The 23498-nt window shown below is 46.4% G+C and overlaps 1 protein-coding gene across 1 annotated transcript; it reads right to left on the reverse strand.

Moving 5' to 3' along the window:
* Positions 1-8400: 8400 nt before the first annotated feature.
* Positions 8401-12018, reverse strand: LOC134890309 (uncharacterized). The gene is made up of 3 exons (XM_063913444.1): positions 11065-12018; positions 10849-10966; positions 8401-10595 (listed from the first exon to the last, which is right to left on the reverse strand). The coding sequence occupies exons 1-3, from the start codon at positions 11838-11840 to the stop codon at positions 10161-10163; spliced, it is 1329 nt and encodes a 442-aa protein (XP_063769514.1). The 5' UTR covers positions 11841-12018; the 3' UTR covers positions 8401-10160.
* Positions 12019-23498: the final 11480 nt, after the last annotated feature.

The following is a 23498-nucleotide window of genomic DNA, read 5'->3' on the forward strand; positions in this document are numbered from 1 at the left end:
AACTCTTCCGTAGGAGCCTTCTTGGATTCACACCAAGACACATATTTTCTCCAAATATGGTGGTAATGTTTCGACGTTACTCCTTTCCTGGCCTGAATAAGTGTGGGAATTACTTCTTTCGGAATACCCTTTTCGGGCTAGGATCCGGCGCTCAACAGCCATGCCGTCAAACGTAGCCACAGTAAGTCCTGATACACGGCCCCTGCTGCAGCAGGTCCTTGCGAAGAGGAAGAGGCTGAGGATCTTCTATGAGCAACTCCTGAAGATCTGGGTACCAAGCCCTCCTCGGCCAGTCTGGGGCAATGAAGATTGCTTGAACCCTTGTACTTCTTATGATCCTGAGAACTTTTGGGATCAGCGGAAGTGGAGGGAAGACATACACTGACCGGAATACCCACTGGGTCACTTACGCATCCACTGCTATTGCTTGAGGGTCTCTCGACCTGGAACAATATTTCTGAAGCTTCTTGTTGAGACGAGATGCCATCATGTCTACTTGAGGAACTCCCCAAAGACTTGTCACCCCTGCGAAGACTTCTTGGTGGAGGCCCCACTCTCCTGGATGGAGATCGTGTCTGCTGAGGAAGTCTGCTTCCCAGTTGTCCACTCCCGGAATGAAAATTACTGGCAGAGCTCTTGCATGCCTTTCCGCCCAGAGGAGTATCTTTGTCACCTCTGCCATTGCCGCTCTGCTTTTCGTTCTGCCCTGCCTGTTTATGTACTCGACCGCTGTTACATTGTCCGACTGGATCTGCACGGGATGATCTTGAAGAAGATGTACCGCTTGTTGAAGGCCGTTGTAAATGTCTCTCAATTCCAGCACGTTTATGTGAAGGCAGGCTTCCTGACTTGACCATTTTCCTTGGAAGTTTTCCCCCTGAGTGACAGCTCCCCAGCCTCGGAGACTTGCATCCGTGGTTACCAGGACCCAGTCCTGAATCCCGAACCTGCATCCCTCTAGTAGGTGCGGACTGTGTAGCCACCACAGGAGTGAAATCCTGGCTCTTGACGACAGGACTATCTTCCGGTGCTATGGCCTCGTAGGCCGCCACAATCTTCCCCAACAACCGAATGCACTGATGGATTGACACACTGGATGGTTTCAATATCTTTTCTGGATTTTTCTGGATTTCCAGAGCCTTTTTCACCGGAAGAAATACTCTCTGAACTTCCGTGTCCAGAATCATCCAGAGAAAAGACAATCTTGTTGTCGGTTCCAATTGTGACTTTGGATAATTTATGATCCAACCGTGTTGTTGGAGTATCGAAAGGGAGAGTGTGATGTTTTGTAACAACTGCTAGCTGGATCTCGCCTTTATCAGGAGATCGTCCAGATAAGGAATTATATTGACTCCTTTTTGACGAAGGAGGACCATCATCTCCGCCATCACCTTGGTGAATACCGTAGGCGCCGTGGAGAGACCGAAAGGTAACATCTGGAACTGGTAATGGCAATCCTGAACTGCAAATCTCAGATAGGCCTGGTGAGGGGGATAAATGGGAACATGCAGGTAAGCATCCTTGATGTCTACCAACACCATGTAGTCCCCCTCCTCCAGACTGGAAATCATTGCCCGGAGTGATTCCATCTTGAACTTGAACCGTTTCAAGTAGAAATTCAAATTTTTTAGGTTTAGGATCGGTCTGACCGAGCCGTCCGGCTTCGGAACTACGTAGAGGCTTGAATAAAAACCCCTCGTCTTGTTGCGGAAAAGGTACCAGGACTATGACCTGGTTCTGACATAATTTTTGGATTGCCGCTGTCACTGCTTCCCTTTCTGGCAAGGTTGATTTGAAAAATCGGCATGGGGAACGTCTTGAAACTCCAGCTTGTATTCCTGTGATACTATTTTCAATACTCAGGGATCCAGGCCAGACAGAATCCAACCTTGGCTGAACAGTTTTAGACGTGCCCCCACCCGAGTGGCCTCCCGCAAGGTAGCCCCAGCGTCATGCTGAGGATTTGGCAGAAGTAGGGGTAGACTTCTGCTCCTGGGAACCTGGAGCCGCTGTAGGCTTCTTTCCCCTTCCCCTTCCTGCAAAGAAGGGGGAACCTCTCGCTTTTTTGTATTTATTGGGCCGAAAGGACTGCATGTGTGTGTGATAGGTCTTTTTTGCCGGTGCAGGCGCAGAGGGCAAAAACGTCGACTTACCTGTGGTAGCCGCCGAGACTAACGCCTCCAGACCATCGCCAAATAAGGCCTCACCTTTATATGGGAGAGTCTCCATGTTTCTTTTGGAATCTGTATCCGCGTTCCACTGGCGAATCCACAATGCCCGCCTAGCCGATACTGCCATGGTAGTGGCTTGTGAACTCAAGAGTCCAATATCTTTTATTGCTTCTAGCATGTAGGCGGCAGCGTCTTTTATATACCCTAACTTGAGTATCTCATCTCTATCAATCGTGTCAATTTCTGATGGCACGTTGCCTGACCATTTTTCAATAGCGCGACTCACCCACGCGCAGGCAATAGTGGGTCTGAGCAGTGTACCATTGGCCACATAAATGGATTTCAATGTAGTTTCCATCTTACGGTTAGCCGGCTCTTTTAGTGAAGCCATGCCAGGTGCAGGGAGAAATTACCTTCTTTGTCAACCTGGATAGTGCACTGTCTAACACAGGGGGTGATTCCCATTTTTTCCTGTCCTCTGCTGGGAAAGGGTAAACTATCTGAATCCTCTTAGGAATATGAAATTTCTTCTCAGGATTCACCCACATCCCTTCAAAGAGTATTTAGCTCGTGGGAAGGAGGGAACGTGACTTTGGATTTCTTTTCCTTACATAAATAAGCCTTCTCCTGAGGTACAGGCGTGGCTTCTGTAACTTCCAACACGTCCCTTATAGCCACAATCATATATTGTATATTTTTTGCCAATTTATGATCTATTTCTCTGGAGTCACTATCGTCGACACAAGAATCAGAGTCCGTGTCGGTATCAGTATTCACAATATTCGCAAATGGTCTCTTATGTGACCCAGAGGGGCCGCCTGCAGATGGAAGAACTGAGTCCTGAAAAATCACATCTTCCACAGATTTTCTCCAGCATTCAGCCTGAGATTCAGACTTATCTAACCTCCTGTTAATAAGATGCATACTGTCACGTATTTCTTTCACCCATGCAGGCTCTTGGTGTGCCGGCAGCGCCACCACATTACAACTCTGTGTCCCTAAAATGCCTTCCTCCGGGGAGGAACTCCCTGCCTCAGACATGTCTTACACACGTGTACTACACACACTCACAGACACACTGGGATTTATAAGGGGACAGACCCACAGTAAAATCTGTCAGAGGAGCAGCCAGTTCACAACCCCAGCGCCAGTATGTAATGTCTGTGAACACAGAATGCCCTCAGACAAACAGCGCTTTTACACAGTAATTCACACTTGTAATGCACCACAAACGCTTTGTGCCCCCCCTTATTTTCACCCTGTACTTGTAGTCAGAAGTGGAGGAAAGGACCAGCGTTGTCTCTGCAGCCTGAGGAGAGAGAGAAAATGGCGCTGAGCAGTGTGCTGGCTGCCTGAGGAAGAAGCTCCGCCCCCGCAATGTCGCATTTTTACCTCAGTATATGTGCATAATATTTATACTGGCGGGGGGTAGGGCTGTGCCAGCGGCATCTTATGCCCCCTTTTTTGCCAGTTTATAGAGGTGTATATGCTGCCCAGGGCGCCCCCCCCCCCCGCGCCCTGCACACTGCAGTGCCTGTGTGTGGGCAGCAATGGCGCGCTGCGCTCCCGCCAGCCGCGCTGTACCTCAGCCATCACTTTGCTTGATAGAAGATCTATCTTCTTCTACTCACCTGTCTTCTGACTTCTGGCTCTGCGAGGGGGGTGACGGCGTGCTGTGGGAGTTAGCATCTAGACACGGCTAGCGTTCAGTTCCCTTCAGGAGCTAATGGTGTCCTGTCAGCCATAAGCAGAGCCATGAAACTCTTCAGGAAGTTGGTGCTACTTCTGCCCCCTCAGTCACACGAAGCAGGGAGTCTGTTGCCAGCAGTTCTCCCTGAAAATAAAAAACCTAACATAAGTCTTTTTCAGAGAAACTCAGTAGAGCTCCTCAGAGTGCATCCAGTCGACCTGGGCACATTTCTAAAACTGAGGTCTGGAGGAGGGGCATAGAGGGAGGTGCCAGTTCACACCCATTGAAAAGTCTTAAGAGTGCCCATGGCTCCTGCGGAACCGTCTATACCCCATGGTCATGAAGTGGACCCCAGCATCTTCTAGGACGTATGAGAAAGCGGTGTTAAGTGCAAGGTGATGATGCACCAGCCAATCAGCTCCTAACTGTTAATTTACATATGGGAGCTGATTGGCTGGTGTGTTTATCACCTTGCATTTATCACTGGTTTATCACTTCCTTATGCCTTCTCCAGGTTAATACATCTGCCCCCATGATAACAAGGGCAGGGGCAAAGCCTGAGGTGGTGCAGTGCAGCGAGGCCCGCCTCATTGACGGGTCCCACTGCCGACAGTATTGCCAGCACGGCCAGCTAGTTACCCCAAAATTGCTCTATTATGATTGGCAATAAAATGAGTGTTGATCAGTGTAATGAGTCAGCTCTCTAATTATAGTACACTAGTTGCTGCCGTGGCACAGGCAGTAACAAAGAGGAAGGAGGAGGAGGCTGATGTGTGCCATGGAAGGACTCGGTGTCGACGGACATCAGCTGTTGCTGGGTCTCACTCCTCAATTACGTGGTTAGTCTAGCTGGGTTAAAGAAGATGCAAATTAAATACAAGGAAGGTCTCAGTGCGCAAAGACTAAGCTGCTGGAAATCACCCCCCTTCTCCAAAGAAGGTTCCCAAATCCTTCACCACACGTGTCAAACAGAAAAGAATGAGAAAAGGGGACTTATCCTGCGCTCCACAAATGAGTAATGTTTCAGTATATTCCAGAGCTATTTGAAAACTCATACAGATGCCATATAAAAGAGAGAAATATTGTATATATAGTGAAGTACAGTTTTAATCATATACATATAAAACAAATTAATCAAGCGTTAAAAACATCATAGACATTCCAATAGGAATATATAGCAGCAATTGAAATGACAGTTTTTATGGGAATAGCAGCATGTAAGACTGGGGTGGGGAGTGGTGAGGAAATTACCAGATGTTATGAACTGTATGCACAGTTCAAAGCCAGCGTGCGGGTTTATTAGGTGCAGGGAAACCCGGGAATCCCCTGTGCCTCGCTGTACTGGAACGGCTCAGTCCTCTCCTGCTCCCTCCTCACAGTCCTGTAATCACCGACGCGTTTCTACCTCTAACATAGTTCTTTTTCAAGGTGCAATAACGTGCTGCTGTGGAACATATTTAAATAGTTCATAGCCAATCGTCTCACAGATGCAGCAGCTGGACCCTATACAAAGTAATTGCCTAATCAGGTCCCATGGTCCGTTGCTACGTACTGTGATTTCCGGATTCTCCCCCATCGTCATGGTAACCGTGATAAACTTCCGGTGTCGGCATCCGGATCCCCCCCCCATTGTCATAGTAACCGTTATCCACTTCCGGTTACAGCGTCCCTCAATGTCTCACTTTGTGTCTTCCTATATGCCCTGATCCACATGAATCTCCATCGTTATTAGTTGTTAAAAGAGCGTCCGGATCCCGGTGTCATCACAGTTATAAAGTCCTCGGAGTAGCGTCACGTCACTTCCTGTGACGTTTTCTTTAGGGAAACCCAACAGAGTCATTCCTTCAGATAGCGTAACGTCACTTCCGGTGACGGGTGTACACAAGAAGCGGTATACCCCTTGCTTCCATGATTTAAATAGGAAGCTACAAATAGATATGATAAGATATCAATGCATAGTTAAGAGTCAACAAAAAGTATAAGAGAAAATCTAAACAAAGGGTGATCCTAATGTACAGAGGGTGACTTTATATCAATACAGTTAACAGTAAAAAGATAGATTAAAATTAAACGGATGAATTAAAACTTAAAAATGGTGTTATAGCCAAATGCTTGGCCATAGAACCCTTCATAAAAACCATTTAATTTCAAAGTCGCAGTTTAGGCCCTCAGGTTTCAGTGTTACTAGCTGATATATTGCCCTCATCTCCGCTTTTGCTAACTGTGTCGCAATATCTTTGCGACACAGTTAACAGGAAGTGACGTGATGCTACTCCGAGGACTTTATAACTGTGATGACACCGGGATCCGGACGCTCTTTTAACAACTAATCACGATGGAGATTCATGTGGATCAGGGCATATAGGAAGACACAAAGTGAGACATTGAGGGACGCTGTAACCGGAAGTGGATAACGGTTACTATGACAACGGGGGGGGGGGGGGGATCCGGATGCCGACACCGGAAGTTTATCACGGTTACCATGACGATGGGGGAGAATCCGGAAATCACAGTATGTAGCAACGGACCATAGGACCTGATTAGGCAATTACTTTGTATAGGGTCCAGCTGCTGCATCTGTGAGACGATTGGCTATGAACTATTTAAATATGTTCCACAGCAGCACATGTTATTGCACCTTGAAAAAGAACTATGTTAGAGGTAGAAACGCGTCGGTGATTACAGGACTGTGAGGAGGGAGCAGGAGAGGACTGAGCCGTTCCAGTACAGCGAGGCACAGGGGATTCCCGGGTTTCCCTGCACCTAATAAACCCGCACGCTGGCTTTGAACTGTGCATACAGTTCATAACATCTGGTAATTTCCTCACCACTCCCCACCCCAGTCTTACATGCTGCTATTCCCATAAAAACTGTCATTTCAATTGCTGCTATATATTCCTATTGGAATGTCTATGATGTTTTTAACGCTTGATTAATTTGTTTTATATGTATATGATTAAAACTGTACTTCACTATATATACAATATTTCTCTCTTTTATATGGCATCTGTATGAATTTTCAAATAACTCTGGAATATACTGAAACGTTACTCATTTGTGGAGCGCAGGATAAGTCCCCTTTTCTCATTCTTTTCGGGTTAAAGAAGATGACTAGATGAGTAAGGGATACTACTTTGTGGCATAATGTGAAAGAGTGGCACTTCTATGAAGGCACATTGTGAATAAGGGACACTACTGTTTCCGGAAAAATAGTGATTATCGCGCACAAGAAAAAAAAAATAATTAAGAATTATTAACGAGCATTAAATATATATACATATTATATCAGGAATGACTCAATTTTATGGTGCTGGAGGTGCTCCATGGGATAAATACAAGTACTTAGAGAAACATGAGATGAAAAGAAATAGGAACTTTGATCACAAAGAAAAGGAATCCCTTTTTGGAGCACTCATTTTAGACTATAGTGTCAATATATAAATATTAAATTATTAAAACTTAACTTTTATTTATCTTATCTTAAAAAATTATTTTAGCACAAAACAAGCATTTAGTGTGCTTGGAAAAAATAAACACATCTTTATACATATAGAATACAGATATTTGTATAATTATAATTATCTGTGGTGATGATTGACACAAAAATCTCTAAATGAGATAAAGACGGCTGCATGGTTTCTTTGTGAAATACTACAAGTTTAATCAGAATGAATATTCTACCTCTGGTTGGCACCATTTTTCACACAAAAATAAGACACATACTAGATGTCAAACAAGATTATTACACCTCTGGTAGACACAATTTTACATACTAGTGAATCCAGCACTTTTTGAACATCAAACACAGGTATACATGAAATACTCAGCAATTATTAGCAGTTAATGGGAGACAAAGATGGTTATGAAATAATAAACAGTTAATACGTGCAATATTCACAACCATATATGTGTGGCCTTTTTTGTAGTAAAAATCTGAATGAGTATTCCACCTTTAGTTGGCACAGTTTTTCACACAGATTTATAAAAAAAAAATGTGTTATATATCAAACACAAATATATGAGGAATAAGCAGCTGTTAATACATGCCAGTGTTCTCAACCTTAAGTGTGATATCCAATAGTTGGCAGCTGTTTTAATAGGTCCCACCTGTTGCTAATAGTATTTAAATAGTGATTCTTCAAAACATAGGGGACAAAAGTCTCCACCATGGGGGTAATTCCAAGTTGATCGCAGCAGGACATTTTTTAGCAACTGGGCAAAACCATGTGCACTGTAGTTGGAGGCACATATAATACCCCTTTCACATCGCAAAAATAACCCGGTATATTGCCGAGTTTGAGCCGTGTCAACCCGGTTTGAGGTGCAGTGTGAAAGCGCCATTATGAATTTACCGTGTCAAACAACCCGGTATTTCAACCCGTGTAAAAAGAAGGATCCTACACGGTTCAGAAACGGTTCATTTGGCAGTGTGAAGCCTCAGACCCGCTATATTCAACCCGGTAATCTTAAAAAGGAGATGATAGGTTGTCTCCCTGCATGATGTCACGTGTCTGAACCCGGAAATAAACAGGCAGCACGCTTTAAACATTGTGTTTTTATTATACTTCTACATTCACGGGTACAGTGCTTGGAAAATATGGCAAACTGGAGTGAGGATGAGGTTAGGGAGCTGTTGCGGATAAGAGGGGAGTCGGAAATCACCCACCAAATGACAGGGACTGTTAAGGATGCAATCACATACAAAAACATAACGAAGATGCTTGCAGCCTCTGGATTCCACCGTACCTCCCAGCAGGTAATCAATAAGCTAAAGGCCCTTAAAAGGAATTTCCATAAGGTCCACGACCACAACAGAAACAGAAGTGGTGCTGCCCGTATGGAGTGGCAATATTATGAGCAGTGTGCCACCATATTTGGCCACACACCACTTGCAACACCGGTTAGCTTATCCTCCAGCATAGCAGCAGCAGAAACAAGACAGGCCTCTGCTGCTTCCACCAGCGTACAGGACCCAGACACCCGAGCACAGGACCCAGACACCCGATCACCACCACCACCATCTCCACTACTCGTACTGGATGATACGCAACCGATGGCAACCACTATGCCTGACCCAGTTGTACAGGAGCCCAGCAGAACTGAAACCACTGATGCGCCAGAAGACACAGCGGCTGGGCCAAGTCAAATGGCCATAATTGCACAAACGCAGCCTTTGCGTGGAAACAGTAAGTACAACAATCCTAAAGCATAATAACTAACATGAACAATTAACGTCAACTAAACACAAACTAACAACTCTAAACATTAACGTCATTAAATCATAGAAAAAAATGCATACAATTTAAAATGATAAATGTTGCAGAGTATATGCAGTGTGTAGGTGGAAGGAGGCCACAAAACACGTTTGCAAACACTGCTATTTTATATAAGCTCTTTGCAAATTCCAATAACATATTATTTGATTTGTGTCTGCAGTATATACTGTTCCGCCAAGGAGGCGCCGTCCAAATAAAACGGAGCAAGCTGCAAGAATTATGACCACTGTCCTGGTTGAAAAATTACAGGAGATGGACGCTGCTATGGCTGATCGAGAAGATGCACGTCTCGAGCGATTTCTGCAGGCAGAGCAAGAGATGAACAATACATTTATGACGCAGCTGATGTCTATGCAGGAAACCTATAATAGGGATGCAAGAGAACGTCAGAGAGAAATGCAGGAATTTCAAATGTCCATATTTGACCGAATGTTTCAATGCATTGAAGGGCTGCACACAGTGCCACCAAACTACCCTCAACCATATACCCAATACCCTGCACCCCCCTACTATAATCATACCACACCTCAACCAACGCCACACCATACCCATGCTCGCCATAACCAACCCCAACAAACCCCACCTCCAACAACTCCAACTCACTATACCCATCCTCGACATACACAACCTCAACACACCCAATCACCTTCTGAAACGGAGACAACAACAGAGTCTCCTGTTTATCGTAATTTAACTTAAATATTATTGTTTTTAAAAAAAGGTTGGTTTTAAATTCATAGGAGTGTTTTTACTGCACTATTACTTGTTTGACTTGTTACTGTAACGATTGCACTACTTTATTTTCCAAAGTTTTATACAAATTAAAATTCTACGGTCTCTGACCTTTTGTTAATCTTTGGACTTGTCCTATTTTGACTTACAAACAAACAAAATGCTTGATACATCCATTTCAAATTGGATATTGATGTTGTACATTTGTATCGACACAGTAGCAGAATGTCAACTAAACAGGTTTTTTTTTTGGAACAACAACAATATATACAATATACAAACTGAGAAAAATTAACGGAGTAATGAGGGAAGGTTGGCCATTATAGCAGACCTCATCTGTTCTGCACTACCAGAATGGTCGCCCAAATAGGCCTCACAATCAAGGGCAGGGTACGCAGCAGTGGCCTGCACTGTCCACTCTGGTAGGAATTCCTCCCTCTGAAACTCACATAAGTTATGCAGAATACAACATGCTGCAACAATGTTAGGCATGATATTAATGTCTACATCATTGCGCTTCATAAGACAGCGCCAACGTCCTTTTAATCGTCCAAATGCATTTTCAACCACCATTCTTGCCGAGCTCAGGGTGTGTGTATATGTAATTTGATTGGGGCTCAGCTGGACATGTTGGGTGAACCCCTTCATGAGCCATCGTCGTAACGGGTAGGCTGCATCACCAATTATGTGTACCGGTATCTCCACTCCGTCCACAAATTTGGATTTCTAGTAGGAATAGAGATGTAAAAAAATGTACGTTAGCAATAAGAAATTGGAATACAAATATGAGCAGACTCCTCCATGATGGGCAGGCTGGCGGGCACATAGGAAGCATGTTTGAAGGTAACGCCAATTGGTCCCAATGAAAATTAATTGCAGTCATCTATTACCTGCTTGATTCATGAACATTTTGTCATTTTAACACATCTTTTCTTGGTCATGTTTTCAAAAGTATTAAAATGTTTAAACAAATAATCACCTCTCTTGGAAAAAGGTAGCCCCCTTGCTTGTCCTCTGCTACCCGGTACAGATCAGAGTTTGCAAGAACTCGAGCGTCATGTGACCGCCCCGGCCAGCCGATGAATACGTCAGTGAAACTATATAAAAATATATAAAAAAATATATTAAGTTGTAAATTAATTATAAACAATTAGCATTAAGAAAACACAATGATAAGAACATTACCAATACTTACCAATACTTATGATCCACCACAGCTTGCAAAACAATGGAATGCCATCCCTTTCTGTTGTAGTAGTCGGCATGATTATCATGAGGTGCGATTATAGGGATGTGGGTACCATCAATTGCACCTGCACACTGCGGATATCCAGACTCCACAAATCCCACAATTGTTTCATCCAAACGCTGGCCTTGCGGAAGAGATATAAATCGGTGGTATAGGTTGTCCACCAATGCTTTGGTCACTTCATGTACAATGGTGCACACGGTAGATATCCCCACACCAAACAGGCAAGCAATTGTGCGATATTCACCGGGAGTGGCATACCACCACAATGCTATAGCTAGCCTCCTGCTTGGCTCTATTGGTGACCTGAAGTTTGTGGTCTGTCTAGAGAGTGCTGGGGACATTAAATCCAAAAGATAGTGGAATGTGTGACGTGACATCCTGAAGTGACACTTCCACTGAACATCCTGAAAGTTCAGTACACTTTGCATAAAAACTTGCCCATGCTGCCGTTCTCTAGACCACAATTTTCGTTGAGTACTGTGGTTAAGGTTGAGTATGGTGGTCACAGAAGCAGATATAAACGATCTCCTCCTGCGCAGGTATTGCCGACGACGAATGGTGGTGTCTCTCAAATACTGCAGCCTCCTCCTCCTCATAACATAGCTGCTGAACAAGCTACAGAATGTGAGAAGCTCAAATATCCTCTCACAGGCTGAATCCAAGAGTAGTACAGCTGAGACTATCACAAACTCTATAGAGACATGTGCTGTGTCGGCCATGATTGCTGCACTACTGAGCACTCCCCAGCCCCTCCTTGTAATACCTTTGCAACCTCATCAATAGGAGACAGAAAAGTCCATTTATAATGACATCACAAATGTTTTCACAGGGCGAACCGGGTTCAGTGTGAAAGGCACCAACCCGGGAATAACCCGGTAATAACACGGCTCCAAACTGCGATGTGAAAGGGGTATAGCGTGTTCAGACCCGGGTCGCAAGCGTGTTCAAAAGCCGGTTCAATACCGGGTTAGCGATGTGAAAGCGGTATAACATGTGCAGAGAGAGTTAGATTTTGGTGTGGTGTGTTCAATCTGCAATCTAATTTGCAGTGTAAAAATAAAGCAGCCAGTATTTACCCTGAACAGAAACAAAATAACCCACCCAAATCTAACTCTCTCTGCACATGTTATATCTGCCTCCCCTGCAGTGCACATGGTTTTGCCCAACTGCTAAAAATTTTCCTGCTGCGATCAACTTGGAATTACCCCCCATAAGTGGTGCCTATTTAGCACCTACTACACAGCATAAATACATAAAGCATACTGGCAGATGTATTAACCTGGAGAAGGCATAAGGAAATGATAAACCAATGATATGTGCAAGGTGATAAAGGCAGCAGCCAATCAGATCCTAACTGTTAATTTACATATTGGAGCTGATTGGCTGGTGCCTTTATCACCTTACACATATCACTGGTTTATCACTTCCTTATGTCTTCTCCAGGTTAATACATCTGTTTGAAAATAGACACAGGCAGGGGCGTCGGAACTGGGGGGGCAAGGGGGCAGCTCGCCCCCCCAAACTTAGAGAGGCTCCGATCATCTATGCACAGTGCTCCTGCGGGCGGCTACATTCACTGCACGGAGCGGAGGAGCGATGTGAGGTCAGATGAAAGACCGCAAATTATATCCTCCGCTCCGTGCAGTGAATGTAGCCGCCTGCAGGAGCACTGTCCATAATACTTAGCCCCTCCTACGCCCTGAGGGTCCCGGACTCCCGGCCAGTCCATACGCACACGCAGGGGTGGGGGTGGGGATCTCCCTCTGATGCAGGCAGGCATTATTGCAGTGCAGCCTCCAGGTGGCGGCGTGTTGTGGGCGGAGCCTGCAGCGCTGCCGCTAATGAGGAGTTGGGGGCGGTCACAGTGATTTAATGTTGTCAATCACCTGTAATCCCCGCCCCTGGACGGAAGGACAGTTCAAAATGACTGGGATCGGCTGTTCCATGAAAGACCTGAGCTTCCTTGCGCCATGCGCCTCAGTAAGTTTCTGTCACAGTACATCTGCCCCTTTACTTCATAGCGTACGCCTCTCTGTTTCCCCCATTCACTTGTGTACATGTCTCCCCTCAGTAATATCTCAGTGTAGCTATCTCCCCTGAGGCCCCAGTGTGTCCCGTTATGTCATCATGTCCCCCACCCTAAGTCACCAGTGTGTATTTTCCCCTCCCCGCAGGTCGTCCCCACTGTGTGCATCTCCATGTCCACCACCCCCAGTCATCAGTGTTTACGTCTCCATGTCCCCCTCCCCCAGTCACCAGTGTGTACGTCTCCATGTCCCCCTCCCCCAGTCACCAGTGTGTACGTCTCCATGTCCCCCTCCCCCAGTCACCAGTGTGCACGTCTCCATGTCCCCCTCCCCAGTCACCAGTGTGCACGTCTCCATGTCCCCCTCCCCCAGTCACCAGTGTGTACGTATCCATGTCACCCTCCCCCAGTCACCAGTGTGTACGTCTCAATGTCCCCCTCCCCCAGTCACCAGAGTGTATGTCTCCATGTCCCCATCCCCCAGTCATCAGTGTTTACGTCTCCATGTCCCCCTCCCCCAGTCACCAGTGTGTACGTCTCCATGTCCCCCTCCCCCAGTCACCAGTGTGTACGTCTCCATATCCCCCTCCCCCAGTCACCAGTGTGCACGTCTCCATGTCCCCCTCCCCCAGTCACCAGTGTGTACGTATCCATGTCACCCTCCCCCAGTCACCAGTGAGTACGTCTCCATGTCCCCCTCCCCAGTCACCAGTGTGTACGTCTCCATGTCTCCCTCCCCCAGTGTGTACGTCTCCATGTCCCCCTCCCCGTCACCAGTGTGTACGTCTCCATGTCCCCCTCCCCCAGTCACCAGTGTACGTCTCCATGTCCCCCTCCCCCAGTCACCAGTGTGTACGTCTCCATGTCCCCCTCCACCAGTCACCAGTGTGTATGTATCCATGTCCCCCTCCCCAGTCACCAGTGTGTACGTCTCCATGTCCCCCTCCCCCAGTCACCAGTGTGTACGTCTCAATGTCCCCCTCCCCCAGTCACCAGAGTGTATGTCTCCATGTCCCCATCCCCCAGTCACCAGTGTGTACGTCTCCATGTCCCCCTCCCCCAGTCACCAGTGTGCATGTCTCCATGTCCCCCTCCCCCAGTCACCAGTGTGTACGTATCCATGTCACCCTCCCCCAGTCACCAGTGTGTACGTCTCAATGTCCCCCTCCCCCAGTCACCAGAGTGTATGTCTCCATGTCCCCATCCCCCAGTCACCAGTGTGTACGTCTCCATGTCCCCCTCCCCCAGTCACCAGTGTGCACGTCTCCATGTCCCCCTCCCCCAGTCACCAGTGTGTACGTCTCCATGTCCCCCTCCCCCAGTCACCAGTGTGTACGTCTCCATGTCCCCCTCCCCCAGTCACCAGTGTGTACGTCTCCATGTCTCCCTCCCCCAGTGTGTACGTCTCCATGTCCCCCTCCCCCAGTCACCAGTGTGTACGTATCCATGTCACCCTCCCCCAGTCACCAGTGTGTACGTCTCCATGTCCCCCTCCCCCAGTCACCAGTGTGTACGTCTCCATGTCTCCCTCCCCGTGTGTACGTCTCCATGTCCCCCTCCCCGTCACCAGTGTGTACGTCTCCATGTCCCCCTCCCCCAGTCACCAGTGTACGTCTCCATGTCCCCCTCCCCCAGTCACCAGTGTGTACGTCTCCATGTCCCCCTCCACCAGTCACCAGTGTGTATGTATCCATGTCCCCCTCCCCAGTCACCAGTGTGTACGTCTCCATGTCCCCCTCCCCCAGTCACCAGAGTGTATGTCTCCATGTCCCCATCCCCCAGTGTGTACGTCTCCATGTCCCCCTCCCCCAGTCACCTGTGTGTACGTCTCCATGTCCCCCTCCCCAGTGTGTACATCTCCATGTCCCCCTCCCCCAGTGTGTACGTCTCCATGTCCCCCTCCCCCAGTCACCAGTGTGTACGTCTCCATGTCCCCCTCCCCCAGTCACCAGTGTGCACGTCTCCATGTCCCCCTCCCCCAGTGTGTACGTCTCCATGTCCCCCTCCCCCAGTCACCAGTGTGTACGTCTCCATGTCCCCCTCCCCCAGTCACCAGTGTGTACGTCTCCATGTCCCCCTCCCCCAGTCACCAGTGTGTACGTCTCCATGTCCCCCTCCCCCAGTCACCAGTGTGTACGTCTCCATGTCCCCCTCCCCCAGTCACCAGTGTGTACGTCTCAATGTCCCCCTCCCCCAGTCACCAGTGTGTACGTCTCAATGTCCCCCTCCCCCAGTCACCAGTGTGTACGTCTCAATGTCCCCCTCCCCCAGTCACCAGTGTGTATGTCTCCTTGGCTTCCTTCCCCCACCCTATCACCAGTGTGTACCTTTCCCATGTCCCACTTTCCCTACCCAGTCACCAATGTATATACTCCTACTGCTTACTGTAGAGAAAGACTGTGTGTGGCCGCAGGCATCGCGGAGAGTGATGCTCCCGCTGCCATAATCAGGGAGAGCGAGCCGGCGGAAGCTAGTGGGCATGGGCCCATAGTTACAGGTAGTTTTACCAGGCGGCGTTCGAGGGTGCATGCATACACACACTCCCGCAAACACTAGCAGAACTAAGGAAAGCTGCAGGAGACTGCGCTACGTATGCATCGCTGCAATGCCACGTTAGCAAGACCCACAGCAAAGATCTATAGGGACACATCTGTATACCCTCCCAGTCACCAGCGTATATTTCTTTTGTAATTTTTGCCTTCATTTGTAGTTTATGTAGATTTTATTTTATTTTTTTGGGATGGGTTGGGGGCCACAGACCAGCAACTTGCCTAGGGCCTTATGAAGTGAAAATGCGGCTCTGCATGTATGTCTCAGACAGAAACGCTGTCCCGATCAATGCTGCTGCGCTTCCCTTGGGCCTTCAGTCAGGGGTCGCGGCAGGGGATAGCCACGGGGGTCAGGTTTCAGGGAAGCTGCTGCAGCGCATACAGTAGCTCCTTACAGTGCTGCACTCCTCTCCTCAGCACGGCTATGGACACAAGGTGAGGGTGCCTGCTGTGCTTAGCTCACCTTAGATAACTGTACTGTAAGGGCAAATGGGAAGTGCTGCTACACAGTATACTTTACTTAACATGCTCACCTCCATGCAACAGTGTATGATGTGTAAAATATATGTGTGTGTCTGAATCCCATTTATATGGAAGCCCCCCATAATCCTGCGTTTGCCCCTGCAGCCTCACCTTTAAAGCAACGTACTGCTGCTATGCGCCAGTCCCAAGCTCCTCCTCCACAGTACTGCAAGTGTGGTGGTATGGTGTACCGGTAAGAAATTCCCAGACGGTACGTAGTACCGCCATCTTGCAGACACCATGTCGGAAAGAGGAGAGCGCAGCATACGCCTCTCCTCTCCTGCCCCTCTCCTGCCTGCCCAGTCAGCCCGGACTCCGTTGACCAGCGGTCTCTCCTCCTCCTGCAGCAGCGTCGGCGTTCTGTATCTTAGATCTGGCGCCAGTTCGCGAGCCAATCAGAGCGACAATGAGGAGCCGCCGCCACGGACATTGAGCTCTGATTGGCTCACGGACCGGCACCAGATCTAAGATACAGGACGCCGCCGCAGGAGGAGAGGAGACCAGACTGAGTGGGCAGGAGAGGGGCAGATTTGTGTGCTGCGCTTTCCTCTCTCCGACATTCACACTGCACAGCCGGCCCCAGACAGCAGCAACAAGTTGCTGTTGGTGAGTTGCACTGCTGGGGGCATATCTGGTACTGTGGGGGCATGTGTATTTGGCAACATGGGGGCATATCTGGCAATGTGGGTGCATATCTGGCACTGTGGGGGCATGTGTATTTGGCACTGTGGGGGCATATCTGGCACCAATGAGGCATATGTGTATCTGGCACTGTGGGGGCATATGTGTATGTGGCACTATTGGGGGCATATGTGTATCTGGCACTATTGGGGGCATATGTGTATCACGCCCCCATTTTAATTGGCCACGCCCCAAGTGGCCACACCCATTTTCCGGCACACGCACACATTACCACAAAGATTTTTTTTCTACTTGCATCACTGCTCCTCCGCCAACCGCAGCGCCTCCATCCCTGGACCTCCCGGACTCTTTTCTATTGTGCCTCCTTCTTCTCCTATCCTGGTAATGCCGTCCCTTCCTCTGTGGCTTATGAATGCCAAATTGATTTCTCACAAATATTTAAAATGCCCGCTCTAATATATATTGTAAATGCCTGCACATCTTATTACCATATCCCATAAATGTGCGCTGTACATCGCACAACACTGCATCCTATAAGAGAAAACAATACACCCACACATTATCTGAGTTCCAAAGCTCATTGATGTATATATTTGTTGTTAAAAGGATATGGATTCAATATATATTACAAAGTACAGTATACCTATAGTTACATGAATACAACTCACACAGTAAACAGTTAGAACATACAATTACATACAATTTCAGTTACATGCCAGCGATACAATTACCATTCCCTCCAATGTAGCTTATGTCTCCCTCTCTCTGTAAATAAATACAGGAACTGATCTGCTAGCAAGTCCATCATCGTCCTCTGAGACCAAAAAGCAAGTAAATCTGACTTCCTGTGTGGTCAGCTTATGTCTCATCTAGTTTCTAGGGGAGGGGTTCACGATGAGTCACCAATTCCTTTGTATATGGTAATCAGATTCAGCCTTGAAGACATCCAAAGGGCTGGCCTGAGTTCCCTGTCCTCTACCTCTAAGAATATCTATTGTTCTAATAAGAGCGATTTTAGCTTTTATACATGTAATCATAACTATTCGCTGCAATGTCCTATAACTTCATAACAAGTATCAAATTAATCTACACATTAAGCTGGTTGTTTTAATAGTAAACATGACCGGTCTATCTTGTTCCGTTCAAATAATACACATACATGACATTACTTCAATATATATAATTCTAAATCATCATGATGTCTGGCGCTTGATATTATTATAATTATGTATTGTATGAAATAAGTGTCGAATCCATCTCTGTGGCATGTCCGTGTAAATGCGTGTGTTACCATATATGGCTGTGCTTGCTGCGCGTATTTGCAAGTATAGCGACTTAAATGTGTGTAGTTTGTATGTTCTCTTTATGCAATATTTTTTACTTCGACAGTCCACCCTTTGGCAGTAAACAATAACTGCCATCAATTATTAACCTAAGAAAAAAATATTTCATACCATAATCGGTGACCTAGACACAAGTATGTATGCATTTCACAAATCAGACACTTGACTATATTTGGGGAAGACAGGGAGGAGGACGAGACATCCTCTATATGCACTCAGCGGTCACGGGACCACTGGTTGGGTGTAGGACAACATTCAACCTATAGAGTATGCTGGGACAGTGCTTTGGCCTATAATGTCTGATTTGCGACGAATATTTCACACATACATGTACCTACGTCTTTGTACACTGATGTTTGGATTCAATTGAGGTTCTGCTGGGTAGGTGAAGAAGACACAAACAAATCGTGACAGTGGCATATAAATTTTCATGATCTACATATTCCTATCATTTTCTGAACATTGTTTCCATTTCTGGAACGTATGCTAGGTCTGTTTAGTCATTGAACAAGGGTTATTAGTAGTGTCCTTCCTAAATAACATAAACCTTCGGAGTTCGGGGAGAGCCACTCATAAACCTTTCTTCCACATATATTAATGAGCTCTTTATCTGCAATGTGTAAATAGCCATTGTTCCTGATTACCTCTGAACTCCATAACTACTAGAACTTTGATTTTTCTCTGACTTTAACAAACTGATCGGCTAATCCTGGGATCCTATAAGGAAATCACTCCTTCCTACAGAACCAGTTCCAGTCCCACACTCGACTCATGAAAAAACCTAGCAAAAATAGAATATCCTGAAAGAAAATGTTTGTCAGAGGGAAAGAGAGAAAAGAGAAATAGAACAAAACAACTCTTGTTCATAACAAATCAATTACAATGACTGGTCTTTCTGCAGTCCGCTCAAGTAGTGTTCAACAGTGCCGCCTCTCAGTCTTCACGGAACAGAGTCTCTGGTGATACTTTTGCGATCTCTTAGCCTTGTTTTTTGAAAACACAGTTCACTTGGAACACACAGTTACCAAACTACACAAAGTCGATGAATGTGAGCAATAAACTACTTTATCACGAGTTCTCTCCGGGTCAGCAACCTTCTTGCAGTGGGACGAGTGGACCCAAATCTCTCTTTCGGCGACCTTTAGTGCTGTCAACAAATCTTGGTATGGTCCTTCCCACCTGTCTATTAGGCAACCTGAGCGTAAGGGCAATCACACAGTCTCTTGGTTCATAATCAATACAGTTAGCATTTGGCATACCAGCAATCAACAGCTTCAAGTTCTTTTGTCAAGTTCTCAAATGGTGGCTCATCTCAACAAGGTACTGTACTGTCACTTCATTGGTGTATTTGTGATCATTGTGCGGATCAATCATGATATGAGGTTGTCTTCCAAAAACAACCCAAAAAGACACAAATACCAAAACAAAAACAAATTTCGAAGAGGGTGATTCGTCGAGTGAAGATCTGGGAGTGGTTCCGAAGCTACATAATACTAGTGGCAGTATCTATGATCACAATAGTACAATTTCAAGCTTTGCTAAACCTTTAGGGGTACCATTATCTACACACAAATTTCTGCGCAATTTTTCTTTGCGGTAAACACAGCAGTATTCGTGGCGGCAGGAAATGCCTCTACCCAGTTTGAGAAAACATCAGTGCACACCAATACATAACAATAATTCCTAATTCCGATTTGTATTTCCTGAAAAGATCCATCTGCAGGAGGGATATGGGATGGCTCTGTTGGTATTGCTTTACCAATATTCTTCCTCAAGCAAGTAAGACAGGTCATTGCTCTCTTACCTGCATGAGAAAAGAATCCTGGCGCACACCAGTAGGCTCTCATCAGCCTGTACCTACCCTCTTTGCCTAGATGAGTCAGACCGTGTGCCACCTCAGCTAGACTTGGAAAGTATGCTCTGGGGGCTACTGGTTTACCATGTCCACCTGCCCACAGTCCTGAGGACTCCTGGCCATACCCCTTTGTCCTCCAGACTGCCTCTTCCTGCAGGGAACACAAATTTTTGTATCTTTTTTTTCAAAAATGATTTTTATTATTAGTTTCCAAATATAGAGGGGAAAAAACAGATAAATGTACACGAATATACATCATATAGAGAGTGCTACATTGAGCTAACATATAAAACCCGATCATAGACAACAAGTCTGAATTCAAAGTCTCGGTACACTAATAGTGTACATAGTTCCTTTTAACTATCAATCATAACTATAACCATATAAGTAATAGGATGGAGAGCTCAGTATAGAGGAAAAGAGAGAAAGACATAAGACAGCGACACACGAGGGGAGGAAAGAAAAAAAAAAAACATATATGTCAGGGAGATACCTTACTCAAATATTGTAGCATAGATATATGTAGATAAATAGAGAGATAGGGGGCATCTATTACGAATGGGTGTTATCAGATTGTGGAGAATTTAGAGTTGCCATATCAATGGGATCACTAAAAATTACGGAGTGACCCTGTCTCTCCCGGTATTCGCTCCATTTAAACCATCTCATATAGACAGAAGAAGGAGAGGCAGAGTACACACATCCCGCTGTTTCAAAAAGAAAGTGCTTATGGGTATTATTAATAACCGTCTGGATGTGTGGTATGGACTGTGATTTCCACAGTTGGCCTATCGCCGCCTTAGTTGATATTAGAATGTGACCTACAATATAATTGTCGCAGCTGAGAAGAGCGAGAGGAGAATAGTGGAATAAGGCAAGCAGTGGATCTAGTGGCACAGTCGTTCCCACCACTTCCCCCAAAAGAGAGAACACCTCCGTCCACAGAGGCCTCAAAACTGGGCAATCCCAGAAAATATGTAGGATGGTACCGACATCTCCACACTTTCGCCAACAGAACCCGGAGGTCGAGGGCCATATACGGTGAAGCCTCTGCGGAGTGAAGTACGTCCTATTGCAAAGTTTATAGAACATTTCTGAGTGCTGCAAACATTTAGAGATCTTAAAGCACTGTGAGGAAATTGTATCCCACTCTTCTTCTTGAAGTACGATAGAAAGATCCCTCTCCCACCTAGTCTGCGCAGGGAGTTTACCAGTTTTATTCAGAAGAACAATATATTGATACCATCTGGACACCCCACCCCTATGACCTGCGGTAGACAGTCTAGAGAGCATATTAGCAGGTAGAGGAAGGGGAAAGGGGCCACCAGCCCTGTCAACATAAGTCTGAAGCCAATGGCGTAGTTGTAAGTATTTGAAAAAATCATGCTTTGATATCCCAAACTGAGTCTGAAGCTGAGAGAAGGGAATCAAACCATCATTCAAGAAAAGATCCTTCAATCTCACAACTCCAGCGTCAATCCAGGCATCTAATACAAGATCAGGGATAGTACAAGCAACGGTTCTAATAGAAAGACCCGCTGCCGGTAATGCAATAGATGGGTCAGATATAGCCACTGAGTGCCATGACTTCAAGGTACATCTAATCGCGTCCCCAGGGCCAGTCCATTTCGGAACGTTGTTTATCGGCAGTAGAAATAGATCTGTAATGTCAATCGACCCTAAAAAGGATTTCTCAATGACTACCCACGGTTTGGAGGAATGGGTGGCATACCAGTCGCGGGCCTGACTGAGGAGGCAGGCGGAGTGGTATGTATCTAAGTTGGGGTGGTCAACCCCGCCAAGGCCCTTGGGCAATGACAGAACCAGCCTAGAGATACGCGGTCTAGATCCCTTCCAAATGAAGTGTGATAGAATCTTATTAGCCCTAACGCTAAGCGGTTTAGGGAAGCTGCGGGGAATGGCTCGAAATAGGTAAAGGAGTTTAGGAAGCAGTACCATCTTAGTTGCAGAAATACGCCATAGCTAAGAGATTTCATGTAAGGACCATTCTTTAATCAATTTTTCAAAGGCACCAAACAGAGGTGAGTACTTACATTCATACAGATCTCTGTCAAGCGATAGATGTATACCTAAATATTTAATAGTTTTCGCTTGCCAAGCATACCTGTATTTATCCTTAAGCAAAGCCAGGATATGCGGTGGGATGTGGAGCGGTAGTGCCTCCGTTTTGGATGTATTCAGTTTGTAGTATGATATTTTAGAGTACCCATCTAATATGGCGTGGAGACCGATAAGGGAGGATCCAGGGTTGGTCAAACAGAGTAGAATATCATCTGCGAAGAGGTTGACCTTATGGCTCAATCCTCCTATCTCGGGTCCCGAGACCTCTACATCAGACCTAATAGTCTCGGCCAGGGGTTCAATAGCCAGGGCAAAAATAAGGGGGGACAATGGGCACCCCTGTCTGGTGCCGTTGAAAATATCAAAGCCCCTGGATAGACACCCATTTACATACACCTTAGCAGAGGGGGCAGAATATAAAGCCAAAATGGAATCCAGAAACCTTCCCTGGAAGCCAAACTTACCCAGGACAGATCTCAGGTATCCCCAGTGTAGCCTATCAAATGCCTTCTCAGCGTCCAACGATAGGACGAGAAGGGGCGTTCTATTAGCATCACAATATTCCATGACATTGTAAACTCTCCGAGTGTTGTCCAGGGCCTGCCTGCCCGGGACAAAGCCAACCTGATCAGCAGCTATAAGGGAGGGTAATAGAGGGCAAAGTCGGTTAGCGATAATCTTAGCACGTCTGTGTTCAACAGAGCTATCGGCCGGTAGTTTTGAACGGACGTGGGAGTTTTACCCGGCTTAGGGATAGCAACTATCCGTGCTTCAAGCATCTCCTTCGGGAACCTCCCAGAGTCCGACGCCTCGTTGAAGACTGCTAATAACACTGGTGCCAAATCTGCTTTATAAGTTTTGTAGAAATTAGACGGAAATCCATCTGGCCCTGGCGCTTTATCACGAGGAAGGTCGTCAATAGCTGTCTCAAGTTCGGGAATAGTCCAGGGAGAGCTGAGGGACAGGCAGGCCTCGGAGTTCAGTGTCGGAAGGGACAGGTCTTTTAAAAAGGACTGAATTTCAGCTTCAATGGGTTGGGGAGTATTAGTATCTGCCTGTAGGTTGTAAAGTCGGGAGTAATACTCTGCAAAGGTGTCTGCTATACTATAAGGGTCAGAGACTCTAGAGCCCGTAGGGGAATAGATAAAGTGAAGTCTGGCCTTAGCTCGCTGACCTCGCAGTTTCCGTGCCAAGAGACGCCCTGCTTTATTTCCAAATACATAAAATCTCTGATTTAATCGGGCAAGATTGCGTTGTACTTCCCGAAGAGAAAAAACGTTCACCCTTTCCCTTGCGGCAAGCAAAAGCTTAAAGGCAGTTCTATTCTGCGGGTCAGCTTTATGAACTAATTCTAGTTT

The sequence above is a fragment of the Pseudophryne corroboree genome, chromosome 1 (genome assembly GCF_028390025.1).
Source record: "Pseudophryne corroboree isolate aPseCor3 chromosome 1, aPseCor3.hap2, whole genome shotgun sequence".
NCBI lineage: Eukaryota > Metazoa > Chordata > Amphibia > Anura > Myobatrachidae > Pseudophryne > Pseudophryne corroboree.